Source organism: Trachypithecus francoisi, unplaced genomic scaffold (genome assembly GCF_009764315.1).
Source record: "Trachypithecus francoisi isolate TF-2019V2 unplaced genomic scaffold, Tfra_2.0 Lachesis_group17, whole genome shotgun sequence".
Lineage (NCBI taxonomy): Eukaryota > Metazoa > Chordata > Mammalia > Primates > Cercopithecidae > Trachypithecus > Trachypithecus francoisi.
Window position 1 is genome coordinate 105,351,795 of NW_022681462.1, and position 19,343 is coordinate 105,371,137.

The 19,343-nt window shown below is 45.6% G+C and overlaps 1 protein-coding gene across 8 annotated transcripts in view; it reads left to right on the forward strand.

The window, feature by feature from the left end:
- EIPR1 (EARP complex and GARP complex interacting protein 1) overlaps positions 1 to 19,343 on the forward strand; it is a 167,197-nt gene that overhangs the window by 14,733 nt on the left and 133,121 nt on the right. For 4 of the 8 annotated variants that reach the window (XR_004428593.1, XM_033176668.1, XM_033176669.1 and 1 more), the window contains exons 2-3: positions 3,101 to 3,184; positions 18,631 to 18,763. The exons of 2 other annotated variants lie outside the window; for them this stretch is intronic. Coding sequence is in view for 3 of the 6 variants with exons in the window: in XM_033176668.1 (XP_033032559.1) it covers positions 3,101 to 3,184; positions 18,631 to 18,763 (217 nt within the window). In the remaining 3 variants the exon portion in view is untranslated. Of the gene's footprint in view, positions 1 to 3,100; positions 3,185 to 18,630; positions 18,764 to 19,343 lie in introns of those variants that run through there. 2 more of the 8 variants (XM_033176670.1, XM_033176673.1) reach the window with 2 other exon arrangements.

A 19,343-nucleotide genomic window follows, 5' to 3' on the forward strand; every position in this document is an offset into this window, starting at 1 on the left:
AATGATCAATTCGTGAACTGGGCAGCCCCTAGAATCACAGCTGATTCAGAGAGACTCCAGGGATGCCTTGTGGTCAGAACAAATTTATAAACAAAAAAAGGGAAGTGACATACAGAAATGGGAAGTGCGGTACAGAAATAGCTGGATGGTTTACAGGCCGGAGTTTGCCTTATTTGAACACAGGTTGAACACTCAGCCGTGTATGAGTGGTTGAAGTAGGGCTGCTGGGATTGGCCAAGACTCCGGTCTTACAGGTGCAGACTCCTAAGTTAGGTTCTCAGTCTTGTCTACATATTAAGTTAGGTTATGATTCATCCACAAGGACTCAAATATAGAAGCATGGAGTCCTTCTCAGGCCATATTTCGTTTGCTTTAACAATTCCCTCATTCATCTTCAAATCCAGCAACAGCCACTGGGTCCTCCTCACAGCTGCCATTGTTACTGGTGGAAGGTGTCCAGGTTCTTGGCATCTTGAGCAAAGAATTGGACAAAACACACAAAGTGAGGAAAGAATGAAGCAACAAAAGCAGAGAGTTACCGAAAATGAAAGTACACTCCATAGGGTGGGATTGGGCTGAACAGCCGCTCAAGGGCCGCGAATACAGAATCTTCTCGGGTCCAAATACCCGCTAGAGGTTTCCCATTGGCCCCTTGGTGTTTACCCCATGTAAATGAATGATGGCCCACAATCAGTGTGATTGGTTGTGGAAAGCAGCCAATCAGAGCAACCAATCAGAGGCTACAGTGAAGTTACAAAGTTACAGCCTTGTCCAAACGTCTGATTGGTTTGCAAAAAGCAACCAATCAGAGGTACTTCCAGCTTCTCTACTGCCATGCAGAAAGGGTGAGGGTCTGCAAAGGGTGTAGCCTCTGGTCCTGTTGTTACTTGGGTGTAGAAAATTAGGGTTTTCCTTTCAGTCTGGTTCTAGGAAGTCAGCGTGAATTGGCCTTAGGTTCCCTGCCTCCAGATTCTGTTCTCCTGCCTCACCACCTCTCTGGTTCTCTTTTCTGTGGTCGCATTCCTCTGGGACTACAGCGAGGGAAGGTTTTCTGATTTCAGTGACCCACATGATTAAATAATCCAGGATCGCCCCCTCATCTCAAGGTCCTTAATTTAAGCACATCGGCAGAGTCCCTTTACCGTGTAAGTTAACATTCACAGGTTCTGGGGATTAGAATGTGGATATGGGTGGAGGGCCATTATTATGCTGGCCACAGGGACGTGATCCAGGTGCAGTTAATGCTTGTCCTAAAACAGAGATGGATTTGAATTGATAAGCCTGCAGTGCTAGTCACAGCTCTAGTAACCAGTTGTATAACTGTTTCCTCTAAGCCTCAGATTCATCACCTGAGATCTTAGTTTTATCTTCTAATTATTAAACATATTAACGATAGCTATTGCAACTGAGGCTGTTGTATACAGCCTGCATTTCTCTTTCAGGAAATCCAGCCACTTCTGAGACTGCTGGAGGCTGATAGCTCTCAGCTGGGCCCTGCTCCAGGAATTGCCCTCAGCTGAACAAAGGCACTTTGCTCAAAGTCACACCCCTCCTCAGGGACAGCCTGCATCTAGTGACTGACCCACGGGGGTAGGGATTGGGTGGTATAAAACCCTGGCCATTTGGCCTTAACTCTGAAGGGCCGTCCAGCTCTAGAGCTCCCCACTGGATTGGCTGAGGCCTCCATTGCAGATGCGATGCATTTCATCTTCTCCCTCAGCCCAGCCCTTCCTCCTTCACCCCAATATGGAACAGTTCCCAAGAGCAAGTCTCCTTTACATACCTTTAGAGCTTTAGAGCTTGCTTCCCAGGGAATCTGTTTGACTCCTCTGTAGCCCTTTTTCTGTTGGTTGTTGTTTCTTTTGGTTTTTGATCATGTGGTTTTGTCTTATTGTATGACTGGCTATTTTAATTAATTAATTATTTTATTTTATTTTATTTAGACAGGGTCTTGTTCGGTCACCTAGGCTAGAGTGCAGTGGTGTGATCATGGCTTATGGTAACCTCAATCTCCTGGGCTCAAGTGATCCTCCTGCCCCAGCCTCTTGAGTAGCTAAGTCAACAGGCATGAGACACCGTGCCCAGCTAATTTTTACAATTTTTTTTTTTTGCAGAGATGGAGTCTTGCTATATTGCCCAGATTGGTTGGCCAGAACTCCTGGCCTCAAGTGATCTTACTGCCTCAGTCTCCCAAACTGCTGAGATAAGAGGTGTGAGCCACCATGCTTGGCCCTATGACTGGCTATTTTTGATTAAATGTTGAACATTTTTCTGTGTCAGATTTTAGAAACTTTGGATGTTATCTTCCTCCAGAGGATTGACTTCTGGCAGGAGTCTGGCTAGCCTAAGAGCACTGACCTGCTCCAATCAGGATTGAGATGACTTGGAGCTTTAGCCTGGGCAGGTTGGTCTAATTCTAGTTTGCCTTTACTCCTGGGCTGTATACCTGTGGGGTTAGTGCTTTACAGGCTCTTCTCCCAGGTGGACCCTGTGCTTGGGTTTTTGTGCCCTGAGCTCCAAGAGTCTGTCTCTTCAGCATCAGCCTATCAGCCACGCTTTCCAGATTGGCAGATGCCTTTAGGTGAAGAGTGACCGGGTGTTGGGCTTCCCCGCTAGGCTTCCTCCTGTCCTGGATCTTGGCACTTCTTCGTTGCTTTGGTAGTTCTCTGAGGCTGTGAAACAGATTCAGGTTGTTCCTTTAGTTTTTTTTAGTTGTTATCTGCAGAAGAGTTGGTTTAAACCCCCTACTCTGCTATTGCTGGAAGCTATTTTCTGTTGTATTGTTGAAGTATAATTTGTTTAACCAGTCTTTTACTGTTGAAATAATAGTTTTACTAAAAAATAAACATGGATGTGTACATAATTTACATCTTTGTTGCTTAATTTTTTACCCACGTACAATTATTTCCATATGCAAACTTGAAGTGGAATTGTGTTGAAAGTGTGCAAAAGTCAAAGGCTTTTAATACATATTTCTAACTTGCTTTCCAGACACTGTACTAATTTATACTTTATCAACAGTAGATGAGATCAACTGCCTTTTTACTCTCTATTAAATCTAACTTCATAAATGTGCATGTGTTTTTCTTCCGTCCTGCAGGCACGTGCTTTAACACCTCAAACTGCAGAAACAGATGCCATTCGGTTTTTGGTTGGGACACAGTCTCTTAAATATGATAATCAGGTAACTATTTTCGACAAGTGTATACATGATAATTACTAAGCCTATTCTTAGTTTCGTAACCATTTTGCTCTGATTTTCCAGCAACATTTGAGAAATTAATGCCACATAAACAAAATAAAACTTTCACTAGATTTAAGTCTATCTTCAAATCAAAGAATATTATCCATCTCTATGCATTGACTGTGTTTAGTAATTTAAACTTCCTCTGTTTGGCATGACCTTTGTAGTCTTGTTTGGCTCTTGTGGTTATATAGATTTGGTTCTATAAGCAATTGAGAAGCGAGGCTATGTGGTCACCACTACCCCTTCGTCTTGGGCCTGTGGATTACTTCTTTAATTGCTCATAGAACTCTTTCTAGGTGAGTGTGGGCTGGGTCACAACCTCATCCCCACTTGATCCAGGCTGTGGGGAAAAGAGAGATCAGACTGTTACTGTGTCTATATAGAAAGAAGTAGACATAAAAGAGTCCATTTTGTTCTGTATTTGAGATGCTGTGAATCTGTGACCCTACCCCCAACCCTGTCCTTGCAAGAGACATGTGCTGTGATGACTCAAGGTTTAACGGATTTTGGGCTGTGCAGGATGTGCTTTGTTAAACAAGTGCCTGAAGGCAGCTTGCTGGTTAAAAGTCATCACCGTTCTCTTAATCTCAAGTACCCAGGGACACATACACTGCGGAAGGTCGCAGGGACCTCTGCCTAGGAAAGCTAGGTATTGTCCAAGGTTTGTCCCCATGCGATAGTCTGAAATATGGCCTCCTGGGAAGGGAAAGACCTGATCGTCCCCCAGCCTGACACCCGTGAAGGGTCTGTGCTGAGGAGGACTAGTGTAGAGGAAAGAAGGCCTCTTGGCAGTTGAGATAGAGAAAAGCATCTGTCTCCTGCCCGTCCCTGGGCAGTGGAACATCTCGGTGTAAAACCCGATTGTATGTTCTATTTACTGAGAAAGGAGAAAACCGCCTTAGGGCTGAAGGTGGGCCGTACTAGCGGCAATGCTGCTCTATGCACTAAAAAGGTTTATGAAGATGTTTACATATGCATATCAAGGCACAGCACTTTTCCTTAAACTTACTCATGTCACAGAGATCTTTATTCATAGACCTTCTCCCTATGATGATCCTATTTACCTGCCACTTCCCTTTTTCTAAGGCGGTAAAGATAATGATCAATAAATACTGAGGGAACTCAGAGACCGGTGCCAGTGCGGGTCGTCTGTAAGCTGAGCGCCGGTCCCCTGGGCCTGCTTTTTCCTTCTCTATACTTTGTCTCTGTGTCTCATTTCTTTTCTCAAGTCTCTCGTTCCAACTAATGAGAAACACCCACAGGTGTGGAGGGGCAGGCCACCCCTTCACCAGGGCCACTTGATCTGTCACTGCCACTTGCTCCAGGCGGGGATACAGATGGAACCCTTTTGCTGTTCTGGCCACTGTGGCGGACACTCAGGAGATCTAGATTCGGTTCATGGCCTGGCAGTAACCATGTGACTTTGAGCACATGGATTCCCCTTCTGGATTCCATTTTCCTCATTGCTAAAGTGGAGATTAAAATGAGCTGCTATGGTGATTGCGAAGATGTGCATTGTCTGACACCGGGAAAATGTGGGTGAGGCCATGTCAGACATGGTCTGGGGCCTCTGTCCAGCTTACCAGATCACACAGGGGAAATGGCATTCAAATAGCTGTTGAAGAATATGCAGGCCTGGATAGGATATAGTGAAACTGTCACTCTCGTATGTCGATAAAGGTTTAAAATCAGCATAGTTATAGCTACTAATTCAGTGATATATCCTTAGAGCTTCATAAATAAATGTTTATGTACTTAATCTGTAATTCCTGTATCCCAAACCTAGACAAAAATCATTATACATGAAGAATATTAATTATAATGATACTTACAGTCATAAAAACTTACAAGCAATCTATGTCAAAATGCGTGAATGTTAAGTTGAACGATATGAAGCCACCTGTAATGACAGATTCATAGACTTCCTCCAGGTTGAATCTGGTTACTCAGAGTGAATAGTATTCCCTTATTACACTCGTTAAAAGTTACAGACTCCTAAGAAACATGATAAGAATTAAGAATTGTTAGGTGATTTGGTGGGGTGTTAACATTGTGTTTATAGTATGATCACCGTGGTGTGAAAAAGCAAAGTGCACGATTGAATCCCTTCTTGGAATAAAGACTGGAAGGAAATAGGCCAAAAAGGACGAAAAATTGAGCCACGGGTTATCTTCAGATGCTATTCACAGGGGATGTGTTCCAAGACCACCCAGTGGATGCCGGAAACCTTGGCGAGTACTGAACCCTAAGCATAATATGCTTTTTCCTATACTTACATAGAGGTAAAGTTTAAGGTATAAATTAGGCACAACAAAAGGTTAACAACATAACTAATAAAAAAAAGAACAATGATTATTAGTTATGAAAGTTGTATGAATGTGGTCTCTGTCTCTCAGAACCCCGTACTGTGCTATACTCACCCTTCTTCTAGTTTTTTATTTTTGAGACAGAGTTTCACTCTGTTGCCCAGGCTAGAGTGCAATGGCATGATCTCAGCTCACTGCAACCTCTGCCTCCCAGGTTCAAGTGATTCTCCTGCCTCAGTCTCCTGAGTGGCCGGGATTACAGGCATGCACCACCACACTCAGCTAAGTTTTGTATTTTTTTTTTTTGTAGAGACGGGGTTTCACCATGTTGGCCAGGCTGGTCTCAAACTCCTGACATCAGGTTATCCGCCGGCCTCAGCCTCCCAAACTGTTGGGATGACAGGCGTGAGCCACTGCGCCTGGCCACTCACCCTTTTTCTTGCGAAGATGTGCAATAATACAAGGCCTATGTGATGAGATGAAGTGAGGGGAATGACTTAGGCATCGTGATGTAGCGTTAGGCTATTATTGACCTTCTGAGGATGTGTCAGAAGCAGGAGCATCTGTTTTGGGTGATCCGGATCATCAAGCCATACAGTGTTGATGGTTAGATGTCAGGAACAGACAGTGTGGATGGCTCAGGGGCAGGTCTCTTTTGTAGCATGGATATGCTGATCAAAGGTGTCAGGAACAGATAGTGTCGACAGCTCAGGGTATGGATATCCTGATCAAAGGGATGGTTCATGTTTCTGGTGGGATGGAGTGGGACGACTCCAGACTTCACTGCACTACTCAGGATCGTGTGTGATTTAAATTTACGAATTGCTTATTTCTGGAATTTTTTCATTTAATGTTCTTGTGCTACACTTGACCACAGGTAACTGAAACCTCAGAAAGCAGAACCTCAGATTGGGGCGAGGTGGGGGCAACATCTAATCAGGATGTAAAATTATTTTCTTTCTAACATTTTGTTTTCAGAATGTGTATATATGTATGTGTGTTACTTTTCTACTGGAAAAAATATAAGAAGGGAATTATTTATATATAAAAATAGTTACCAATGGCCACCTGAGAGGGAAGGAGGACCCGCCGTGAAGATGGCCTGTGGTTTCAGGGATGGCGTCTCCAGGGGAATTGGGGAGTAAAACCCACATGGGCAAAAGTGGCACAGAGATAGGATGGGAGGCATGCCACTCTGCCTTCCAAATGCAGCTCCACAAAGCAGAAGCCAGCAGAAACCCAGGAATTCAACACAAAATGGGGCCATGGAAAGCATGAGAGTTATGAGCGAATTACTGTGTACCTGCTCTTAGCCAGAATGTGGTAATGGCATTTCCATTTGGTAATGACATTAATGAAGAATCATTGGTACCAAAGTTATCAAAATAGAGAAATAAAAGAGGCCAGGTGTGGTGGCTTACGCCTGTAGTCCCAGCACTTTGGGAGGCCAAGGCGGGTGGATCACTTGAGATCAGGAGTTCGAGACCAGCTTGGCCAACATGGTGAAACCCTGCCTCTACTAAAAATACAAAAATTAGCTCAGTGTGATGGCAAGCACGCATAATCCCAGCTACTTGGGAGGCTGAGGCCTGAGAATCGCTTGACAACTGGGAAGGCGGAGGTTGCAGTGAGCTGAGATCACACCACTGCACTCCAGCCTGGGAGCCTGGGTGACAGAGCAAGACTCTGTCTCAAAAACAAAAACATAAAAAAAAGAAAGAAAGAAAGAGTCAGCCCAAAACGACAGAAAGGGTTTTAATCTGCCTTAATTTGTTTTTTGTTTGTTTGTTTGTTTTTTGGAACGAAGTAACATCCAATTAATTATTTTAAAGAAGCTTTCCAGTTTTTCTGTTTCCTTCCTTCTAATTAGAACAGTTCTGATAATTTCTCAAGTTAGTTCCCAGTATCTTATTTTTTGAGTCAACAGTAGGTTTTATTACACACCTCATGTATTTCCACACTTGCCTGCAGTTGTCTGTGTGTGAATCCGTATGATAGGTACGAAGCTGTGTTTTTGACTTGCTGGTTTTGTCTTTCTGTTTCTGGTAAAGGCATGTGACATTGTTGAGCTATTCGTCCATTCATCCACTCAACAAATGCTTACTTTGTAGATTGACAGAACTCTTTAATTCCTCTTTTTTATGTACTGGGTACACAAAAACTGAACAGATATTTGTGTCCTGAGTTCAGTGTTTAGTGAAATGGCGAAATGGACAAGCAGATGCTCACAGTACTGTTAGTATTACCATCTGGTATAGTTTGGGCCTGTCTGCACCTAAATCTCATGTTAAATTGTAATCCCCAGTTTTGAGGGAGGGACCTGGTTGGAAGTGATTGGATTATGGGTGTGGATTCCCCCCTTGCTGTTCTCCTGACAGTGAGTGAGTTATCACAGGTCTGATTGTTTGAAAGTGTGTGGCCGGGAAGGCTCCACTGGCTGCGGGCTGCAGCCCGGCCCACGTGCCTTCTGTGACAATAGAGTCTGGCCTCCTCCTGCACAATCGGAAGCCCCCGCCCCTAGCTCTGGAGCTCTCCGGGGAGTGGTAACTGGGAAGGGTTAATGGCTCCTGGCGTTGCCTCAGGCCCTCACTCCTTTCAGGCAGTCATTAATTCCCTGGAAAATGCCCGGTACCTGCATCATTACTCCATGATGCAGCTGCGCTATCTTTCTGAAAATGTGGGGACTGTCACAGTTGCCGGCGTTCCTCTGAGGGACGAACTGATTTGTGTCTGTTTCCTCCTATGGGACAGGACTCTGTTGTAGCTCCTCATGCTTGGGGGCGGGGGGACAAGGATTTCTGGGGTCTTTGCTCGCTTTCTGGGGTTCTCCTTTGAGGAGGAGCTGGAGTTCTTCCTGGGGGGTGTGCTTATGGCTTAGCATGGGCAGGGATGAGGAACAAGGGGATTTCCGACCTGAGGCACTTTAAGTGCTTCTGTGGTCTGCGTTTCCCACAGACTTTCCCCATATATTGGTACCCGCCGCCTTCTCATGTGGATAAGGGATGAGTCTGAATCTTCCTCTGGAGACCTCTGGGAGTGCCATGGTGACAAAGAGGACCAGCTTTGTCTCTTCTAACGTGGAAGCATTGACCCAGTGGCTGGGATCCTCGTCAGTGAAAAGACTGATGTCACAGAAGGGCCATGACAGAGCAGCTCGTTTCTTCCCCTGGGTAACTTCTTAGTTTCTCAGCTCAGCTGCATGGTTCTGCATCTGTTTTGATTTGTGACAGCTTTGTGCCTGCAGCCCCGCTGCCTGCAAGTCCTGTTCTCACCTGTGCTCAGAATCACCAGGGCGCTTGGTCAGCATTCAGATTCCCAGCCCCACTCTAGACTAACTAAGCCTTGATTTCTTCCCTGCTGCTGCCGCTCTCTCCTCCCTCACCCTTCTCTCTTCCTCTAATGGTAAAAGGACCTGGCTACTCAGGGTCACTGAAGCATCATAGGGTAGCCTGGCTTCCTTTTGATGAGGCCTGATCCAGAGGCTCCAGCCTGTCACTAAGCGTCCCTGACTCGCATTTCTGTTTCTTACTGTCTTCAGTGTGAGCTTCATCTTCAGGGGTCCTGTGTTTTTAGGGTATATCCCTAGATGGTCTGCCATACTTGGAAATTCTTTAATTGGTTCTTTCCAGCTTTCAGGTTCAGTGAGTCTTAAGATCTAACATATAAAGTGCTCTCTGATATTGCCCTTTTCCCTCACTCTTGAAGAATCGGTTTGACCCTGTATCAGTCTATTTTCATGCTGCTGATAAAGACATACCCGAGACTGGAAAGAAAAAGAGGTTTAATGGCCTTATGCTTCCACATGACTGGGGAGGCCTCACAATCATGGTGGAAGGCAAGGAGGAGCAAGTCAGATTTTACCTGGATGGTGGCAGGCAAAGAGAGAGCTTGTGCAGGGCCACTCCCCCTTACAAAACCATCAGATCTCGTGAGACTTATTCACTATTAGGAGAACAGCACGAGAAAGAACTGCCCCATGATTCGATTATCTCCCACCAGGTTCGTCCCACAACGCTTGGGAATTCAAGAGGAGATTTGAGTGGGGACATAGGCAAAGCATATCACACCCTCAGATCTGTTGGTGTATTAGGCCATTCTTGCATTGCTATGTAGAAATACCCGAGACTGGGTAATTCATGAAGAAAAGAGGTTTAATGGTTCTGCAGGCTGTACAGGAAACATGGCTCTGGCATCTGCTTCTGGGTCAGCCTGGGGAAGCTTCCAGTCATGGCGGAAGGCGAAGTGGGAGCAGGCACATCACATGGTGAGGGCGGGAGCAAAGAGTGAGGGGGAGTGCCACGCTTCAGTGGCCAGATGTCAGGAGAACTCACTATCCAAAACAGCACCCAGCCATGAGGGAGCCGCCCCCAGGATCCGAACACCTCCCACCAGGCCCTGCCTCCAGCACTGGGGATTACAGTTCAACATGAGATTTCGACAGGGACAAATATCCAAACTATATCAGGTGGCATTCCTGCAAGTGTTCAGCTGGACGGGTTCTTTGGGTTTAAGGAGAAATTTATGATTTTTGTCCAAGGTTTTTGAGTCCTGATCTCTCCTACAGACAGCTTCTAACGTCTTTTCCGTGAAATCTTCCCTTTTCCACCCCCTTTTCAATTCCTGAGCTGGAACTAATTGATGCCTTTTCTCTACTCTTGTCTGTCTTTGCGTATGCATGCCTCTAATATAAGGCTTCATGTTATAGGATTCCTGTTACTTCTATTCTGTATTTATTTCTCTCCAAATTCCTTGACACCTTGCCATCCCTGACAAGTATTGTGAGGCCAAGGACCGTTCACGGCTGTGTCCTTTTGATGCCTGGTGCTGAGCGGGTTGTTGGATGGGTGTATTTTAAGGAAAGTCACAAACTTCTGTAATAATTAGTTCTACTGTAGCAAACGTACTCACTTTTCACAAGTAAATCTTGTGATGTCCTGTTGGGCATCTATTACATTTTCAGACAAACATCAGATTTGTTTCTGTCTGAAGAAGTCACGATATCCAGAAACCCCGTGCCTGGACAATTCCCGGATTTTGCTGCAAATTCCATCTGCTCGGTTTGTGAGGTGTAGGGGGTGGGTAGGGTGTCTGTCACTGCTTTGGATGAACAAAACATGCTGTGAGAAGTGTTGTGGACTCTAGATTGTAGGGTGTCCCCAGTCATCTGTTTCATAAGGGTTTCCTTAAAGCATTTCTGTGGCACGTTGGTGGTGGTGGTTTTCACTGGATTTCTGTACCAGGAACAAGTCCTATGTGTGCACCAGTGCAAATCAAGGGAAAGACTAACATGGTGCCCTGTTTCCCTCTTCTGCCTGCACCAAGCTAGATCTAGGGAAAGATAAGCATGGTGCCCCGGGGCCGCGTTCCCCTCCCACATGTGCCTCCATGTAAAGAGAAACAGAAGTGTAGTGCCACGGTGCTGCCTCCCACTGTGCACTTGCTTTTCTATTTTCCTCTGTGAATTGTACCCTACTTTGCTTTCTGAGAATTTTGGTCTCACTATATATATATGCATATTTTTCTTTTTTTCTTTTCTTTTCTTTTCTTTTCTTTTTTTTTTTTTTTGAGACAGAGTCTTGCTCTATTGCCCAGGCTGGAGTGAAGTGGTATGACCTCAGCTCACTGCAACCTTCACCTCCCAGGTTCAAGTGGTTCTCCTGCCTCAGCCTCCCAAATAGTGGGGATCACAGGCATGCATCACCACACCTGGCTAATTTTTCTATTTTTAGTAGAGATGGGGTTCCATCATGTTGGCCAGGCTAGTCTTGAACTCCTGACCTCAGATGACCCACCCACCTCACCATCTCAGGGGATCAGCAGTCCCAAAGTGCGGGGATTACAGGTGTGAGCCACTGCACCCAGCCTCGTCTCACTATATTGATTATGCCCCAATAATTTCACTATATTGATTATACCCCCCCCTTTTTTTTTTACAGAGTTCTACTCATGTCTTTCTGATTTTTAGAGTGAGAGGCAGCTCCCCACTGAAAGGAAGAGCCGGTACTTCAGCCCGGTTCTCTGCTACCAGAGGCAGCTGGTGGCATTCCAGTGACTTAGTTAGTTTCCAGCCTCTGCTGCAGCCCTTGCCCACCCACTGCACAGGCTGTGTCACCTTCGGCACAGTTCTGAGCAACGTGCTCCTGGGGCACAGGGAGCTTCTGGAACGTGGAGTCTTTTTTCTCCCCCACTGCCAAGTGTACTGTTTGGGCTTCATGGGCAAGAGCTGTTAATACCCTATGCTTTAATTGCCTCAGAGAGAAGTATTACTATGTTTAGGGAAATGGCGGTTATTGTATGGGACTCATAAGCACTGGAAAATCAGTAACATACTTAATAACTGTATTACTTATCATTTAAGTTCTTAGCTAAAGGACCAATATGTGTTTTGGCCGAGTGTGGTGGCTCACACCTGTAATCCCAGCACTTTGGAGGGCAAAGGCAGGCAGATCACAAGGTCAGAAGTTCGAGACCAGCCTAGCCTGGCCAATATGCTGAAAACCCGTCTCTACCAAAAATACAAAAATTAGCCGGGCTTAGTGGTGCCTGCCTGTAGTTACAGCTACTCAGGAGGCCGAGGCAGGAGAGTTATTTGAACCAGGGAAGCGGAGGTTGCAGTGAGCCGAGATCACGCCGCTGGACTCCAGCCTGGGCGGCAGAGTGAGACTCTGTCTCAAAAAAACAAAAAAAGGAGTGTGTGTTTCTCTTAGAACAAAGAGATCTTAGAGATGTAGTTACGTAAATGTACAAATACTGAGAAGGGCCCAGATATACAAAGAGCCCAGAAAGGGTTAGTGGCTTGCCCAAGGTCACACAGCCAGGAATGACGGAATCCAAATGAGAGACCAGGTCTCCTGACTGGCAGGTCACGTTCATGTCAGCACTGAGCTGAAGCGTGAAGCCGTCTACAGTAGAAACTGTGTTTTCAGCGTCACTTGCTGTAACCCACGGTAAAGGAAACCAGCGATATGGACCATGGCTTGTCCTGTCCAAGATCTGGTCCTAGGCAGTATTCAGTATTCCGCATAACTCTTAAGGAATTGCCACTGAGCAGGTGGGTTTTATTAATGGATGACGTGGCAGGAAAGGCGTCTCCTGTCGTCTGTCCAGTGGCTGTCCCGGGTGAGAACGGGGGAGGTTTGCCATCGTTGGCCGAGGGCATCTCCTGCCTCTGGGGAAGCCACTGGATCATTCACTTTCCCTAGGAGGGTGGCTCTTGATTCTTTAATATCCACTCTTATTTATGTGTGGTATTTTTTATTTTTATTTTTTTCTGTGGAGATGAGATCTTGCTGTGTTGCCCAGGCTGGTCTTGACCTCCTGGGCTCAAGCCATCCTCCCGCCTCCACCCTGCGAAGTGCTGAGATCACAAGTGTGAGCCACCGTGCCTGACCTTTTTCTTTCTTTCTTTTTTTTTTTTTTCAATTCTCAAGAGTTTTTAAACTTTCACTTGAGAAGCGCAGATGAAATGGACAGCGCGGCGGCCTCAGCTCTGTACTCAGCAGCCTGGCCCTGGGCTGTGACCACACCGTGGCATTTCTCTCCAAGCCCCAATTCTTCCAGAAAAGGAGGGAGAGGTGATTAAGTTCATCTTTACTGACTTTCTAATAAATTTTTATAACTCTTTATTCTAAATCTTTACAATGTTGTCTATGGCCTTAGCCCAGCACTGGTAAAATCAACTTTAAAAATTTTAATGATGATTCCAAATAGATGAGTTTGATCTTCATTATAAACGATTAACACATTAAAAAAAATCCAATGTGGCGTGAAAAGTTTAAAGTAACATTTAAGTACCGCTCACAGGGCGACCGTCTTTCCGGACCTGCCTAGCTGGTGTTAATGGCTTTCTTTTGAGCCCTGGTAATCTTTTGCGCTCACCTTAGTTACAGTGTTTCTTTGTCACGTTACTCATTTTCAGAGCCGGCCTGTACCTGCATATGTGTATTCAACAAAACAGTTGTTTATGCTTTCAGGTGAGCTGGGTGTAGGGTGGTGCTCTGAGAACAGAGAGTTGAGGTACTGGTTCTTCCTTCCAGCTGGGAGCTGCCTCTGACTCTGGCTTGCTGCCGCCCTGCAGAGTGCTTCTACGGGGCAGGCGATGGGGCCGCAGAGCTTGCATGCCAGGACCAGGGGCTCCCGTAGGCCTGGCTGTGCCGTGCCTAACTGTAGTAGCCCAGGTCCTCCACTCTTCAAGCCTCGGTCTTTTCACCTGTAGATTGTGATTAATAGTAATATATTCTAGGGCTGTTTTAAGGATTAAGGCACTAAAGTGTATAAAATACTTCGCATAGTGCCTGGTGCAATATAAATTTCAGCCATTACTTCGTTATTTTTGCTCGTGTTGGTTGCTGGCATCCTGTTTGAACAGCCCAGTGTTAAAACAGTTCGTGAAGATGTGTACTTTGCGCTACTCTATGAATCAACCATAAAATAAGGGATGTGGGAAAATCCCAAGACTCATCAGGCTTCGCAATGAAGGTTAAAGACCATTTCTATTGCAGTGTACCAGATTAGGAGACATGGGCTTGGGAGAAACATGGATCCCCCTTCTGCACTGTGCGTGCTTGCTGGCTGGAAGAGGTGAACCTGGAGGGGATGTGTGCATCCAGGAACTAAGTCCCGTTGGAAAGCTGTGCCTTGTGTCTTCACGAGAAGGAAAACAGCTTCATGGGAAGAAAGTGGGCCCAGCCAGAGGCAGAGCCTGTGGGGAGGCAGGAGACTAGGAGAGAGGGTCTGCTGAGACTTGCAGCCAGGCCGAGGGGCCAGCGTGGGGGCCTCGCCGCAGTGTCCTGAAGACACACCCAGAAAACCCTCGGCTGCGCCTGCTGCCCTGGTGCATTTCAGAGGAGCAGATTTGCAAAGTAGTACATTTAAGTGCATCCCTTTTTTCAGTGCTAATGGATTTCCTGATAAGTAGGAAATGTGAAAAATGCTGAGGAAAAAAATTCCCTAGCAACACAAAAATTACTTCTAATTTTCTGTATCCCCTTGTGGTCTGTGTTCCTGTGTGATGGTATTATATAATCACATGCCATTTTATAGCCTGCTTTTAAAATTTAATACTCTTGTAACATTTTTGGTATTAATAATTGCTCTTAATCATAACTTTTAAAGCTATACAACATTTCATAATACACCTTTTTTTGTTCATTTATTCTTTGGGGCAGATTTCACAAAATCAAATTATTATTTCAGTTTCAACATTTATGTAGTTCTTATTTACATATTATAACGAACCTTATAAAAGAATTGGACAAGTTATAATGTGGACCAATACTATCATAGAATTCCCTGTATTGGTTGCCATCACTTAGAAGAAGTTGGCTAATATAGTAAATATTAATTGGTATCATGAAATTCTCATTTTAAAATTTTTAAGTTGTTGGTTATAATAAAGAATGAATTTTCTTCATGTATTTGTTACTAGTTTTTATTCTAATGCATTTCTGCCTGTAAGGTATAACTATAATTTAACATGCATCCAAGTGCACGCATCCAGAATATGCTACTGGGGGCGTCTTTACACATGCATGCACCAGTTCCCCACACCCACGTACCCCCGCCACACCCACATCCGTGGTGCACCCACACCCTCCCACACACCTCCCACACGCCTGCACCTGCCTCCCACACACACGTGCATTCACACCCGTGTACACCCACCATACCCATGTACCCACAGACCCTCACACACGCTTACATACACACCTGCACCTGCCTCACACCCACACCCCCTCCACACACACCTGCACCTCCCCCACACCCACATACATACTGAGGCCACGTACCTGTGCTCCCACACACGCACACCCACGCATATACACGTGTAGACCATGTACCCATGCTCCCACACAGGTGCACACCTGCATGCACATGCGCCCACACCCATATGCACCCGTGTCACTGCCATGGAGGGCACCCCAGCAGTCCCCTAAGATCCCTGGAGTCTGGACCAACTCCAGGCCCGCGGTGAATGGTCTCTGTAATTTGCCTGAGGTAATCGCACAAAGTGCTCCTTCTCGTGTCTGATTTTTCTCACTCAGCGTTGTCTGTGCGTGTGTTGTTGTTACTTGTCATTACTGTGAGAACTGCATTTGTGAATATACCACAACTGATTTACCCATTCTATTGTGGGTTTTTTTTTTTTGGAGACAGAGTCTCACTCTGTCACCCAGGCTGGAGTGCAGTGGCATGATCTCAGCTCACTGCAACCTCTCCTTCCTGGGTTCAAGTGATTCTCCTGCCTCAGTCCCCCAAGTAGCTGGGATTATATACGCCTGCCACTACGCCTGGCTAATTTTTAAATTTTTAGTAGAGACGGGGTTTCACCATATTGGCCAGGCTGGTCTTAAACTCCTGACCTCCGGTGACCTACCGGCCTTGGCTTCCCAAAGTTCTGGGATTGCAGATGTGAGCCACCGCACCTGGCCTACCCATTCTATTGTTGATGGACATCTGAGATGTTTACTGCTTTGGCTATGAAAAATATATCTGCTGTGAAAATTCTTGCACGTGCCTTTTCTTTGGTGTTTGTAGGGTCTATCCCCAATTGTAGAGATGTGGCATCATAGGACATATGTATTTCTGCCAAATGTTTTTCTCAATATCACTTAGTATTATTTAATAATTAATAGTATATTATAAATGTGTAACAGGTCCACAGAGGAAAAAAACTGTTCATAGGTAAACTTTCCTTGGGTGTGGAAAGGAAAAAGAGTACAATAAAGTTTCACTTATAAAAACAAGTGCTATGTTCATTTCCCTGGTTCTTAGATGTGTGATATTGTAATTGGAAACTGTTCACTGGGAATATTTCTGAACCTGCTGTGGGAACTGCAGTGGCCCCGAATGGAAAGGGCGGGTGCACATGCTCACCAGGCTCCTGCTCTGCAGCGGGCAAGCCGGCCATGTCTGGCTTCTCCCTGGCCCCAGCACCCGGTACTGGCGGCCCCGCTCTACTCGTGGGAGATTCTGGTTCAGTTCACATGGCTCTGGCACTGGCCGGGTATGAATTACATTCTGAGCAAGTCCAGAATGACTCCTCGGGGTGACCTTATACTGCTATGAAGAAATAACTGAGACTGGGTCATTGATAAAGAACAGAGGATTTTTTGGCTCACATTTTGGAGCTGTGCAGGAAACATAGCAGCATCTGCTTCTGGGGAGCCCTCAGGAAACTTACCAATCATGGCAGAAGGCGAAGAGGGAGCAGCCGCCTCACATGGTGGAAGCAGGAGCAAGGAGGGGGGAAGATGCCACTCACTTTTTGGTGGTGGTTGTTGTTGAGACGGAGTCTCTCTCTGCCACCCAGGCTGGAGTGCAGTGGCGCGATCTCGGCTCATTGCAACCTCCACCTCCTGGGTTCATGCCATTCTCCTGCCTCAGCCTCCCGAGTAGCTGAGACTACGGGTGCCCGCCACCAAGCCTGGCTAATTTTTTGTATCTTTAGTAGAAATGGGGTTTCACCATGTTGGCCAGGCTGGTCTCAAACTCCTGACCTCAGGTGATCCGCCCGCCTCATCCTCCCAAAGTGCTACAATTACAGGCGTGAGCCACCGCGCCCAGCCCACGCCACTCACTTTTAAATGACCAGGTCTCAGGAGAATTCACTCTCGTGAGGACTGTACCAAGTGGGGATGGTGCTAACCCATTCGTGAAGGCCCATCCCCCATGATCCAGTCACCTCCCACCAGGCCCCACGTCTGACATTAGGATTGCAATTTGACGTGAGATTTGGATGGGACACAGATCCACACCATATCAGACCCTGAGAGGAGCAGCTGGAAATGATGAAAGGGCCGTCTGAGGCTTGGGTGACGTGTAGGTGCTACTGGGTATTGTGGAGACAGTTTAAACATAGCATTTAATGTTTGTTTTGATTGCAAACGTATTGCGGAGTGGGCCAGGCACGGTCAGGCTCAGACCTAATTAGGCAAAAATGGTAAAAGTACAAATAAAGCACAAAGAAGTAAAGGAAAACCACCTACAATTCCACCGTCCGACACCATTCAGGTACCTGCTGGTTGTCTTGTTTGGACACGCATACTTTTTGAAAACAAACAAACAAGAAAAGGATGTAGCATTCGTACAGTTTCTTTTTTATATTATCTTCTAAAATATTTATTACATTGTTCCATGCCACTGAGTAGTCTACAGTATACCGAATGGCGTCATAATATTATATTACCCTCAAATACTGCAATTTATTTGAACAGTTTCCTATTACTAAACACTTAGGTAACTTCTAATTTTTTTATTACAATAATCAATGCCATAGTAAATGTACTTGGATATAAATCTTTTGTGCAGATCCATGAATATTTTTCTTAGTACAGATTTACTTTTAAAAGAGGAATTATTGACTTGGGTATTGGTAAGAAATTAAATGTGAAATCATTTCAATTCCTCTAAAAGTTATCCTGGAAAGCATGGAGATAGTATATTTAATTTTCTTATGTAGTGGCTAAAATGTTATACCATTTAATGTCATAAGATAATAGGCACCAGTGACTGTTGGACTTGTTTTTGAAAAGAGAATAAAAGCGTGTGAATATACAGCCCTTTCTTACTCTCTCCCACCTTAATCATGTCTGACGTATGAGTCGAGCTCTGCCCACTGTAGACAGAGTGGGCCAGGCACGGTCAGTCCCAGACCTAATTAGGCAGTCGTGGCCTGCTGCCCCTGCCCTCCCCAGCAGCCATGCAGCAGGCTGGGAGGACCTTGCTGATAGGGACAGCCCTGAGCAGCTCTGGCCTTGACACCAACAGTGGCTCAGTCTTAAAACCACTTGAAGACACAGCATTTGGTGCCTTATTTCTTTAAGACTGGGTATGACCAGAGGGCAATCTTACGTAGCTTGCAATCTTAAAAATGTTCCACAGGGATTTTCTAACTTGTCTTTGGAGAGGAGTCCAGTAAGAAATTATAGAAGTACATACTGTTGGCATAATAACAATTAATTAAAGATGCATCTGTCATGAAATGTGCATGTGATTATTCTTTGTAATCATGACGTCTGATGAAGGTACTGAGGAAAGTGTTTGAGATCCTGATGTGCTCTTTTCTTGTATTTCTAGATCCACATCATAGATTTCGACGATGAAAACAACATTATAAATAAAAATGTCCTCCTCCATCAAGCGGGTGAAATCTGGCACATTAGTGCTAGTCCTGCAGACAGAGGTGTGCTGGCGACCTGCTACAACAGAAGTAAGTGCGGCTTTTCTAAGGTACCTGGTCACTGGAGGTAACTGGAGGTATTTCCTAAGACTGGTTTGGTATTGCTAATGGGTTGACACATGACTTAAAAGATTTAACCATTAATGAAGGTGTTAGAATCTTAAGATTCTAAGAATTGAAGCTGGAATCAGCTGTTCCAGGAACGTTGACCCCTTGGTCAGGGAAGTACAGTGCTGGAGGTTCTGGTGAGGCAGACACAGGCATCCTGATGCAGAAACTGTACGTTGCAGGCAGCAGCAGGGATTCACCTCTTTCCTATAGTGTCTTGGTGACCGTCTTCCAGTCCTCTTTGGTAAGGGCAGTTCCATGTACACACACGCGTTGACTGGTGATACGCCTGATAGGCTTCTTCCTGCCTGCTTTTGGACTCTCTAGGCTCTTGGGGCTCTGGGGCTCTGGGGCTCTGCGACCTTAGTTTGTGTCAATGCAGACGCCTGAGTCACTGAACTGAGCCTCCCTCTTCCCCAGTTCTCCTTGTTCGGTCATCGTCAATGACTCCTTTCTAAATTCTGGCAATATGGAGAAATATCTCCTAGGATCTCTTTCTTTA